This window comes from Phoca vitulina, unplaced genomic scaffold (assembly GCF_004348235.1).
Source record: "Phoca vitulina isolate PV1807 unplaced genomic scaffold, GSC_HSeal_1.0 scaffold52, whole genome shotgun sequence".
Classification (NCBI taxonomy): Eukaryota; Metazoa; Chordata; class Mammalia; order Carnivora; family Phocidae; genus Phoca; species Phoca vitulina.
In genome coordinates, this window is record NW_022589755.1 from 3,390,013 (window position 1) to 3,401,964 (window position 11,952).

At 52.1% G+C, this 11,952-nt stretch overlaps 2 protein-coding genes across 5 annotated transcripts in view; one reads left to right on the forward strand and one right to left on the reverse strand.

Moving 5' to 3' along the window:
* Positions 1-4,966: 4,966 nt before the first annotated feature.
* On the reverse strand, positions 4,967-10,954 carry TSEN34 (tRNA splicing endonuclease subunit 34). Of its 3 annotated transcripts, none has more exons than XM_032388822.1 (5): positions 10,845-10,954; positions 9,814-10,060; positions 9,328-9,571; positions 8,921-9,178; positions 4,967-5,461 (listed from the first exon to the last, which is right to left on the reverse strand). In XM_032388822.1, exons 2-5 carry the CDS (start codon positions 10,054-10,056, stop codon positions 5,274-5,276), a joined length of 933 nt encoding a protein of 310 aa, XP_032244713.1. In that variant the 5' UTR covers positions 10,057-10,060; positions 10,845-10,954; the 3' UTR covers positions 4,967-5,273. The 3 variants fall into 3 exon arrangements, with proteins under 3 accessions (XP_032244713.1, XP_032244712.1, XP_032244714.1); XM_032388821.1 differs by having other exon boundaries at positions 10,785-10,954; XM_032388823.1 differs by lacking the exons at positions 4,967-5,461; positions 10,845-10,954 and adding an exon at positions 8,377-8,835 and having other exon boundaries at positions 9,814-10,199.
* A 535-nt stretch (positions 10,955-11,489) lies between these two features.
* MBOAT7 (membrane bound O-acyltransferase domain containing 7) overlaps positions 11,490-11,952 on the forward strand; it is an 11,946-nt gene continuing 11,483 nt past the window's right edge. The window contains exon 1 of one of the 2 annotated variants that reach the window (XM_032388790.1): positions 11,490-11,743. The gene's annotated coding sequence lies outside the window, so the exon portion shown is untranslated. Of the gene's footprint in view, positions 11,744-11,790; positions 11,874-11,952 lie in introns of those variants that run through there. The other variant, XM_032388792.1, reaches the window with a different exon arrangement.

Genomic DNA, 11,952 nt, shown 5'->3' on the forward strand with positions numbered 1-11,952 from the left:
TCAGCACTGCTTTACACTCCTTCTGCCCTGTGCTCTCAGCGGGCGGCGTCCCCTCCTCAGAGAGGCAGCTCCACTCTAGCCAGACGCCTGGGTTGAAACCTGCAGCCGCTTGCTCACCAAGACCCCTTTCTCCACCGTTTTCTGCCTCAGCGTCCTCATCTGTGAAACGGGGTTGTTGGCGGTGCCCACCTCACAGGGTTACAGTGAGGACTGAGGGCGCACGAGGGATGCACTCACTGTTTGCTAGCATCATCCTTGTTACTCTCACCATGTCCTGTGTGGTCTTTCAAGCTACCCAGTTCATTTTTGTTTTCTTGTTTATAGATGAGCTCCCAGACAAAAAAGTTATAGGAGGGCAGGGGCCTCATCTTTCTGATTTATCTGCATCTTAGTAGAGGCTCAACTATAGTTGATAGTCTAAATTTTTAAATATATGAATAACTAACTATATGCATCATCTACAGATTGAAGTTTCTCACAAACCTCTCCTCCATTTCATTAATTGGCTAGAGCGGGTCACAGAACTCAGAGGAATATTTTACTTACCAGATCACTGGTCTATTATGGAAGAATGTAACCTAGGAACAGCAGATGGGAGAGATGCATAGGGCCAGGCGTGGGGAGAAGGCAGAGCTTCCATGTCCTCTCCAAGTGGGCCATTCTCCCCCCATCTCCACATGTTCATCCACCCAGAATCTCTCAAATCCCATCCTTTGGGGTTTATATGGTGGCTTCATTATATTTAATTCATCCACAATTAATTAAATCATTAGCAATTCATGAGTGACCCAACCTTCAGCCCCTCTCCCCTCCCTGGAGGTCATCTCATTAATATAAACCCAGGTTTTGTTGAAAGGGCTTTGTTAGGAATATCCAGACACCTTTATTACTCTTAGGATATTGCAAGGGTTTTAGGAGGTCTGTGCCAGGAAGGGATGAAGATCAAATGCATATTTCTCACTGTAAATCACATTAGTGATAAATGGTATGGCAAATAAATCAAAAGGGAAGGGGCATCCAGGAGGGGTGTTAAATTTTAAGGTAGGGTTACCATGGAAGGCCTGAGGAGGTGACGTTGCAGGAAAGATCAGCGGGCAGTGGGGGACAAGACCATGTAGCCATGAGGGGAAGAGCATTCCAGGTAGAGGAATAGGGGCAGCATAAGCACGGATGAGAGGCACAGACGGGGACGAGGGACAGACAACATGGGGCCTTTGCTTTTATTTTAAGATGGGAAACTATTGGAGAGTCCTACAGAGGAGGGACACGGTCTGACCACCTTTTAACCCAATAATGCCAGCCATTCTGTTGAAAACAGAGGATGGGGGGCAAGGATGGAATCCAAGGAGATGAGTCTGGAAGCTACTGCAATCATCCACGTGTGTAATGTCGTTGCTTTTGCCCACATGTTGGCCGTGAAGGTGGAGTGAAGTGGGCAAATATGGGTCTACAGTGTTTGGAAGGTAGAGCCCATGGGTTTTTTTTGTTTTGTTTTGGTTTTTTTAGACCAGTTTTAAGTTCACAGCAAAATTGAGAGGAAGGCACAGAGATTTCCTGTGCGCCCCTGCCCCCATTCATGCACGGTCTCCCCACTATCAACACCCCCCACCAGAGGGTGTATTTGTCACCACTGATGAGCCTACATCAACACGTCATTAGCAGAGTCCATAGTTTGTGTAGGGGTCACTCATGGTGATGTGCATGCTACGGGTTTGGACAGATGTATAGTGACACGTATCCACCATTATGGTCTCACACAGAGCAGTTTCACTGGCCTACGCATCCTCTGTGCTCCTCCTGTTCATCCCACCTCCCCAACCCTTAGCAATCATTCATCGTTTTTCTGTCTCCAGTTTTGCCTTTTCCCGAATGTCAAACAGTTGGAATCATACAGTATGCAGCCTTTTCAGATTGGCTGCTTTCACTTAGTAGTGTCCGTTTAAGGTTCCTCCATGTCTTTTCATGGCTTGATATTTTGGCTCTCTTTAGCACTGAAAAATATTCCATTGTCTGGATGGGCTTGTTTGTTTATTCATCCATCTACAACGGACATCTTGGTTGCATCCAAGTTTTGGCAATTATGAACAATGCTGTTATAAACATCCATGTGCAGGTTTTTGTGGGGTCATAAATATTCAGCTCCTTTAGGTAAATACCAAGGAACACACTTGCTGGAGATAGTCACACCAATTGCATGGCCGAGAGTATATTTAGTTTTATGAGAAATCTCCAGACTGTCTTCCTAAGTGGCTGTGCCATTTTGTGTTCCCACCAGCAATGAATGAGGGTTCCTGTTGCTCCATGTCTCACCAGCGTTTGGCGCTGTTGGTGTTCTGGATTTTGGCCATTCTAATAGGTGTGTAGTTGTATCTCCTGTTGCTTTAATTTGCATGTCTCAGATGGCACAGGATGTGGAGCATCTTCTCATGTGCTTACCTGCCAGCTGCAGAACTCCTTCAGTGAGGTGTCTGTTAAGGTTTTAGGCCTATTTTTGGGGTGGGGGTGGTCAGGTTGTTGTTTTGTTTTTAAGTAGGCTCCATGCCCAGCGTGGAGCCCAATGTAGGGCTTGAACTCAAGACCTTGAGATCAAGACGTAAGCTGAGATCAAGAATCAGATGCTTAGGGCGCCTGGGTGGCTCAGTTGGTTAAGCGACTGCCTTCAGCGCAGGTCATGATCCTGGAGTCCCAGGATTGAGTCCCGCATCGGGCTCCCTGCTCGGTAGGGGGTCTGCTTCTCCCTCTGACCCTCCCCCCTCTCATGTGTTCTCTCTCTCAAATAAATAAATAAGATCTTTAAAAAAAAAAAAAAAAAGAATTGGACGCTTAGGGCGCCTGGGTGGCTCAGAGAGTTGAGCAGCTCACTCTTGATCTCAGCTCCGGTCTTGATCTCAGGGTTGTGAGTTCAAGCCCTGTATTGGGCTCCATGCATGGAACCTACTTAAAAAAAAAAAAAAAATTAAGAGTTGGGTGCTTAACCAACTGAGCCATTTAAGTGCCCCTGGTCAGGTTGTTTCTTGTTGTTGAGTTTTAAGAATTATTTATATTTTTTGGACAGCAGTCCTTTATCAGCTGTGTCTTTTGCAATATGTTGTTTTTAATTTTAATGAAGTCCAGCTTATCAATTCTTTCATCGGCCCCACCTTTGGTGTTGTGTCTGAAGTGTCAGTCATCTAGGTTTTCTCCTATTATCTCCTATGCGTTGAATAGCCCTGCATTTTATACTGAGACCTATGATGCCCTTGAGTTAATTTTTGTAAAGGGTGTATTGTCTGTATCTGCATTTTTTTTTTAAAGATTTTATTTATTTATTTGAGAAGGAGAGAGGGCAAGAGCGCATGAGCAGGGAGAGGGGCTAAGGGAGAGGGAGAAGCAGGCTCCCCGCTAAGCAGGGGGCCCGACACTGGGCTTGATCCCAGGACTCTGGGATCATGTCCTGAGCCAAAGACAGACGCTTAACCAACTGAGCCACCCAGGCACCTTTTTTGTGTGTGCATGTGGACATCCTTACAAGTTTTTTTTTTAAGTAAGCTCTAGACCAACGTGGGGTTTGAACTTGCGACCCTGAGATCAAGAATTGCACGTTCCACTGACTGAGCTCGCCAGGCACCCACAAGTTTTGTTTTTTGCTTTTCGTTTTTTTTTTCAGATTTTATTTATTTATTTGAGAGAGAGAGAGGGAGGGAGAGAGCACAGAGGGAGAGCGAGAAGGAGAAGCAGACTCCCTGCTGAGCAGGAAGACCGATGTGGGGCTTCATCCCAGGACCCTGGGATCATGACCCAAGCCGAAGGCAGATGCTTCATGACTGAGCCACCCAGGAGTCCCCCCATCCACAAGTTTTTTAATGAGGAATTTTTGAGGAAGACTCAAGACAGGAGTACTGAGTCAGCTAAGAACTCTCTTGTAAAGGAGAGAGAGCCTGGAGAATATATTTACAAGCCAGTTACCAAAGAGGCACAAAGAACAGAGTGTTAACTGGGCAGGGATTGGTGTCCTGTTTTAAATTAATCTAAGCTTACAGGAAATTGAAGTTCTAGCAAATTTGTTTACTGAGAAGGGTAGGAAAGAAAGAAGAAACTGGCGCCACAGAAATCGAGAAACTAGAGACAGACACTTTCAGCCCCAGAATCATTACCATGTGACTGTATTTCAGTAGCAAAATCTATGTGACAAAACTACACATTTTTAAAATATACATATAAATGTTGGTAGTACTGATAATGTTCAAATAATTTTTTTAATAGATTTTTTTTTTAAAGATTTTATTTATTTATTTGATAGAGAGCACAAGTAGGCAGAGAGGCAGGCAGAGGGAGAGGGAGAAGCAGGCTCCCCGCTGAGCAGGGAGCCCGATGCGGGGCTCGATCCCAGGACCCTGGGATCATGGCCCGAGCCGAAGGCAGACGCCTAACGACTGAGCCACCCAGTCGCCCCAATGTTCAAATAATTTCTTAAGCAGAAAGGCAGCTATATGAATCATCTCACAAATTTGTATTTTATTTATATGTGTTTCAGCTTTTAATAGAATATATGTATAAGAAAAGGATCTGGACCATAAATGTATGGTATCAAAAATAATTCTACACACCTGAATAAACACCCAGGCCAAGAAAAAGACCACCACCCGTATTCCACAAGCCCCAAGGAGTCCTCCCTGACATTCCCCTCCCCACCCGAAACCCGTCCTGAAACTGCAACACTCACGTCCTTCCTTCTCTTCACGTGTTACTTTGATTTATGCCTTTGCGTGCACCTGAAATGCTTTGTGAAAATCTTCTCAAAAGGAAGTTCAGTGTGGTGGGAAGAGCGCAGACCTTGGACTCAGCAAGACCAGGCTTTAAATCCCAGCCCGCCTGGCTACCTACTAGAGGTGTGACCTCCTCCTAGCCCTTCCCTCATCTGTATAAGCAAATGCAAACACTCACACCTCCCAGGATTGTCATCAGGATTCAAATCACAGACTCCACGTTTATTCAACAAGTTTACTGAGACCTCTTGAGGCCTAAGCCCTGTAGAAACTGCAGATGAATCAAACCCAGGCTTTACCCTCAAGAAGCTCACAATTTGGAAACAGGTAACTACAAAAACATCACAGCCAGTAAGTGCTTTGAAACAGGGAGAGAAATAAGGATGTAGTGTTTATAAATCCGGAGTCAAAACCCAACCGCGGAGAGAGGCAGGAGGGTCTGCAGCGTCCCGTATGCAGAGACGAGCTTGGGGCCATCTAGAAAGGCTCTGTCCACAGAGGCAGCCACATCCGCACGGGTCTCTGGAGTCACTGCAGGCTGGTCCACTGCAAGGAGGTATAGACCACCTTCCCGTCAGGCTGAGGAGAACACAGCAGCAGCGTCTTTCTGACGCTGGTTCCCAGGCGGCCCGCAGAAACCAGATCCTGCAGTGGAATGGGGTCCCCCGGAGCCCAGCACTGAGCAATGTAGTGGGCGTGGAAACGAAGGGGGTCACCTGGGTGAGAGAGAGACACGTAGCAGTTCCCAGTGGCAGAGGGCTGGAAGACACCGGAATGTCCACAGGTAGGAGACGGGAATCATCCTAGTAATCACCATGAATATTTCAAAATAGCTATTCTTGGACCCAGCAATTCCACTTCTTGGAATTTTTTACTTATAAGGATAACAGTGCTAAAATATACCTACGGGGGCGCCTGGGTGGCTCAGATAGTTAAGCATCTGCCTTCGGCTCGGGTCATGATCCCAGGATCCTGGGATCGAGCCCCGCATCGGGCTCCTGGCTCAGCGGGGAGCCTGCTTCTCCCTCTCCCTCTGCCTCTCTCCCTGCTCATGCTCTCTCTCTCTCTCTCTGTATCTCTGTGTCTCAAATGAATAAATAAAATCTTTAAAAAAAAATAAATAAATAAAATAAAATAAAATAAAATATACCTACGAAGACGTTCACTCTGTTATCATTTACAGCTGCTAAGAAACGGAGACAACCAAACCACAGACTTAGGTTCGTGGTCTCTCCGTAAGACTGAGTATCATACAGCTGTTAAAATGAGAAGAATGGGGGCGCCTGGGTGGCTCAGTCGTTAAGCGTCTGCCTTCGGCTCAGGTCATGATCCCAGGGTCCTGGGATCGAGCCCCGCATCAGGCTCCCTGCTCAGCGGGAAGCCTGCTTCTCCCTCTCCCACTCCCCCTGCTTGTGTTCCCTCTATCGCTGTGTCTCTCTCTGTCAAATTAAAAAAAAAAAAAAAAAAACCTAAAAAAAAAAAAAAACGAGAAGAATGTAGCAACGTGGAGAAGTCCACGATACCCTGCGTGGGGAGAGGGGGGTGGGGCAAGCTGTCCCACACATTCAGCATAATCGTATTCAAAAAACAAAACAACTAACGGAATAGATCACTGTCGTGACGTAAGAACCACGACCACAAAGTCCGTCAAAGCCACGAGGAACGCAAAGGATGTCACGTGAATATCCAAGGAGAAGTGACTCTAACAGACTAAAAGAATTTACAAGACGACGGAGTCATAAATAGGTGGGATAAAGGAGTTAACACAACTTCTCAGGAAAGGGCCCGACAGTGAGTATTTGGTTTTACGGCCGCGTGACAAGCACTCACCTCTGCCGCTTCGGCGCCGCAGGAACCCCAGGCCGCAGGTGAGCAGACTGGGCTGCCTCCCAGTAACCTGACCTGCGCTCTGCCCCTGCATCAGGTAAATCTGATCGATCAAGGAGAGCCGGAGCCAGAACGGGGCCCCACCCAGAGGTTAGGTGCCAGCTAACGAAAACCAACGAGAGCAGGGCGGGGAGACGTCCCACTGAGAGGACCCTCGGCCGGCTCTCCAGCCAGCAGCTGCTGTGACAGCTCTGGCCGTGCGGGAGGAAGCATCAAAACCCCCGGGAAGGTGCCTCAAAACTGTTCCAAGACGCCCAGTGCCTTTATCAGTTCGGGAAGCTTTACTGTCAGAGATAAGTAAGGGCCTCAGTCCTTGAATATTTTAATCTTCAGGAAACAAAGATTCTACATATACCTCATACACCGAGTATGTATTCTTTTAGAAAAATTGACCCATTAGAACTAACAGGTCAGTCATTTGGTTCAGTTTCAGATGTGTGATGGAGTTATTGGTGGATTTACCCTTATTTTAACCGGAAGTTTTAGTAAGGCCATTAACAGTATTAGAACATATAAACTTAAAACTTACTCCATTTACAAGTTATTAGATCTGAGTTTTTGGCAAGTTCCATAACCTGAACACCATACAACTTAAAAAGGAAAATAAACATATTAAAATTTAAAATGCAGGGGCGCCTGGGTGGCTCAGTCGGTTAAGCGTCTGCCTTCGGCTCAGGTCATGATCCCGGGGTCCTGGGATCGAGCCCCACATCGGGCTCCCTGCTCATGGGGAGCCTGCTTCTCCCTCTCCCTCTGCCTGCCACTCTGCCTACTTGTGCTCTCTATCTCTCTACCAAATAAATAAATTAAAGATTTTATTTATTCATTTGACAGAGAGAGACACAGCAAGAGAGGGGACACAAGCAGGGGGAGTGGGAGAGGGAGAAGCAGGTCTCCCGCGGAGCAGGAAGCCCGACGCGGGGCTCAATCCCAAGACCCTGGGATCATGACCTGAGCCAAAGGCAGAGGCGTAACGACTGAGCCACCCAGGCGCCCCTAAAAAAAAAATTTTTTAATGCAACTTATAACACTGAAAATTACATAACTCCTTTCACGAGTGGTATCAAACGTGGACTAACAGTCCCCTTAAAATCTGCTAGATTGGAAAAAAGATTTGTAAATTGCACTGAAAGCTTGAACTAGATATTAGTATTCATACGTTAAGTTCATTTTCAAAACCAAAATAATCTTTTACATACAGAAGTCACAAAAAAACAGTAGCAAGGTAATTAGAGTGTGGTTATCTGTAGAGCACGGGGCAGGTAAACCGTTCTTAATTCCTAAGTCAGTCCCTTAGTTGAGTGTTTGGTCCCTTAGTCCCTTAGTTGAGTGTTTGGTCTGAGAAGAGACGAAGGCTCTTGGCTCATCTGCAGAAGACTCCATCGGTCTCCAACCAACAGCTAAGATCTGACTACTTATCTGGTGCTTCTATCCTTCTATGTTCTCAGGAGGAACAAAAAAGGTGATTTTCCTGCAGACTTACTTTTTCAACCTTTTAGTTAAACAATAAAGGCACTCATACTACAAATTCAAAATTTAACTGATACATTGAAAGTCCCCTTTACCTAGGGGGACCGCTGTACTTGGGCTGGAGTACGTGCTTTCAGGCCCTTTTCCACTAGCTACTTACTTTCTAGTCAGTACTCCATTCTAAGTTCTTCTCACGTTCTTTGCTAGAGCCATATATATATATATATATGTATTTTTTTTTTTTTTTTTTTTTAAGTAATCTCTACACCCAACGTGAGGCTTGAACCTATAACCCTGAGATCAAGAGTAGCATGCTCCACCAACTGAGCCAGCCAGGTGCCCCTAGGGCCATGACTTTTAAGGCTACCTAAATAATGTGTGTATAACTCCATGACAACATAAAACATAATGCACTTCTACCATACCTGTTTTCAACAAGTGGTTCTTTTTTTTCCTTCTCCTTTGGTCATTTTTTCGTAAATGTACGTGGACCTACATTAACCTCTGACAACTAACACCAATGTGTAACCGCTAACCTATTAAGAATCATTCTGGTTGCTTTCTAATATTTCGCTACTGTGAAGAATCCTGCAGTGACGATTTCCTGTATGTTTTGTGCACGTATCTAAGTGAAACTTCTGGATCAAAGAAAGTGCTTAATCAAATTTGCTACGCTGCCCTCCAAACAGGCTTGGGTTCCCAAGTGTTCCTGTCCTTCCACGGGTTTCAGAGGCTGAGAAAAGACAAAAAGGGAAAATGCAGACGGTGGTGGGCTTGTGAAGAAAGGGGCAACAATGGGAGGTGCCCACAAAACTCACCAGGATAGACCAGGAAGTCACCCCCGAACTTGCCAGCAGCACTGAGGAAGAAGCCTCGCTCCCACAGGTCTCTGTAGATGCTGTAGCGAAGCTCATGGGCAGGACGACCAGCATGGGGCCAGTCTTTGGACTGGACACGCCAATCCAGGGGCCTAGCCTTGATGGGTCGAGGCCTAGCAGTGGCCAGCTGGACCAGCAGGGCGGACCTGGGCAAGGGGGCCACCCCATTTGAAGGCCCTGGCTGGGGAGAAGAGGAACCTGGGGGAGGAGAATGCAGCAGTTCGGTGAATCCAAGGACAAGGTCTTCCCATCCCTCGGAGAGTCCCAGGCCCTCGATTCCTGGCCAGGATCCCCAAAAGATCTCCCGCCTACTTCCACTGGTCCCTGGACTCCGCTCCTACCCTCACCTGCTTCCTCGGGCTCTCCAAGAGCCTGGCCAGCGCTGGCCTCACCCTCTGCGGCAGCCGGGTTCGCACCGGCCTCCTGGCTCTCGCTGGCCCCTGATTCCTGCTCCAGCTTCTGCTTCTTCGCAGCCTGGCCCTCCGCAATCTTCTCTAGGAGCTCCTGACGACGAGTCTCACGGGCCTCGGCTGCCAGGGCGCTTTGCTCCTGGAAGCCCTGCTCCTGCTGGCGTTTGTAGGATGCCAGGGCCTGAGAAGGAAGCCAGCGGGAATCCCAGGATCCAAGTCTGCGCTGCCTTAGGAAGCCAGGAACCCTGACTCGCTGACTCCTCCCAACCCCAAGCCCGAACCCGGGGATCCTAGTCTCTTGCATGCACAGTATTCCAGAATCCAGGGCGCCCAGACCCCTCCCACTGCAGGGACCTGGAGTCCGGGTGTCCTGCCTCTACTTCCGCGGGTCCAGGGCGTTCACGTCCCCGGCCCGCCCCTTACCAGGCTGTGTTGGCGCGGATCTGGGCGCGGGGCGCTGACCAGGGTCACGGCGCCGATCTCGGCCAGAAGCCGCGCCTCTTCGGGCATCAGCAGCAGCGGGAGGCCCAGGCGCGAGTTCTGGCGGGGCCCGCGGGGCAGGGCGCCCACCGTGCGGCCCCCCACTCCCAGACGCTCCCGCAGTGCCTGCACCGCCTCGGCTCCCCATACCAGGGAGCGGCCGTTCGCCACCTCCACCACCAGCATCCTCCTGCGGGAGCCAGGGGGGCACAGCGGTCACCGACAGAGCGCTCCCACCGCCTCGGGTGGGGTGGGGTGGAGGGTCTCGGCGAGGCCCCGCCCCTACGCCTGGGGGGGGTGGAGCCTCGCCCGGGCCTCGTTCGCCACCTGCCGATTCTCCAGGCCAGGCCCCGCCCCCTGGGCACCGGGCCCCGCCCCCTGGGCGCCGGACCCCGTCCCCAGGCGATCCCGCCAGGCCCCGGGGCCGCCGAGACGAGGCCCCGCCCCCCGCCGAGTCGCTGGGGCGCCGCTAGGCCCTCCCGACCCTGCGGTTAGCGTTCCGGCCATCTCGCCTTCTCCGCTCGGAGAGAAGCCTCCCTTGACGCGGGGCCACGCCCCCTTCCAGTGACTCGGAACTCGGCCCCTCCCCTTTCCAAACCACCGAGGCGTGGCCTCAGAGCCTCCTCGCGCGGTGTCAGACGCCCACCGTAGAAGCCCCGCCCCCCCGGCGCAAGGCTTTCGGGCGTTCGGACCTCCTCGGCTTGGCCGAACTCGCAGCCCCGCCCCTCCTGAAGGCCGGCGGCTCGGCGTACGGGCGCCCTCGGCTCCCATCAACCCCGCAGCCAGGCCCCGCCCCCTCCGGCCGCAAGCGCTCCCGGTTGGGGAGCGAGTACCCGCCCCACTGAGCGAACCCCACAGCTGGAGGCCCCTCCCACTGGACACCCGCCATCCGTTCCCCGCTCGGGCGGGCTCACCCCCTCGTGAGCGCTCCCCTCAGAATGCGGCACCGTGCTCCGATAGAACCAGTTAGTCACCTCGTAAACACCAGCTCGCGGTCCCGGCGGAGCCACCCCTACGTAGCGCGCCACGCGCTGCTTCCTCCACCCCTCCCCATCCCGACCCCCTGCGTCAATTTCGTCACGCCGCCACCTCAGCGAAGCGGGAAGTCTGGGATCCGCCCCCAGTGGCGCCGTAGCCCGTGAAGCGGAACACCTTGGCCCCGCCCCCTCGAAGCGACCCTCCCTCGGCCGCTTGGGTTCCGCCTCTAGGGAAAGTGAGGCCAATTACCTTGGCCCCGCCCCGGTGGCTGACACGCCAGCCGGGGTCCCGCCCCCTCAGGATGAGCTGCTGTTAGCCCCGCCCCCTTGGGACGCTCTAGATCACCGCCTCCTTCGTGTTGCTTAAGTCTGTGGCCCCGCCTCCTTCTCAAAAAACCCCAGACACCGCCTATCTCCTAATCTAAGTCAAACAGGCGTTGTGGCCCCGCCCACATCCGGCCGAAGCTCTTGGCCCCGCCTACATCCGAGCAGAGACCTCCGAGATAAACCGAAGCTTGTGGCCCCGCCTCCAAACTGCCACCGATTCTGCTCGAAGGAACCCGAAGCGGAGACCCCGCCTCCTCCCGGTCCCGACGCGTCCCTCGGAGCCTGACGCTCCGGGCCCCTCCTCCTTCCAAGCTCGAGGCCCCGCCTCTTTACGTGCTCTGGGCTCGGCTGCCGTGAGGTCCAGGTGCAGAGGCGGAGCGGTCCTCGCGCGCTCCCGGAGCCGGCCGCTTCGCTGCCTGGCCCTCAGCCTCACCGTGCCGCGCATCCGCCCCGGACCGCGACAGAGCGGCGCGCGCTGGGCGGCGGAGGCGTGGCCGGAGCCGGGGCGCCCGTGGGCCGGGACTGCTCGGCCGCCTCCTGCCCGGCGGGCGGCGTGGAGCCGGGCCCAGGTGGGCCGGGGCGGGGGCGCTTCGGGGGCGAGGCCGGGGGCTGCGGACCCGCCGGCCGACCGGGGCGGGCGTGGAGCCGAGAGCGCGGCCGAGAGGGGAGTGGCGTAACCGCCTGTGGCTCTGCCGGGAGGTCTGCCCTGCGCTGGGGGGGTGGGAGGGAGCTGGAGAGGAGCTGTGGGGGGGCGTCCTCCGGGCTTTCGGTGGGAGAA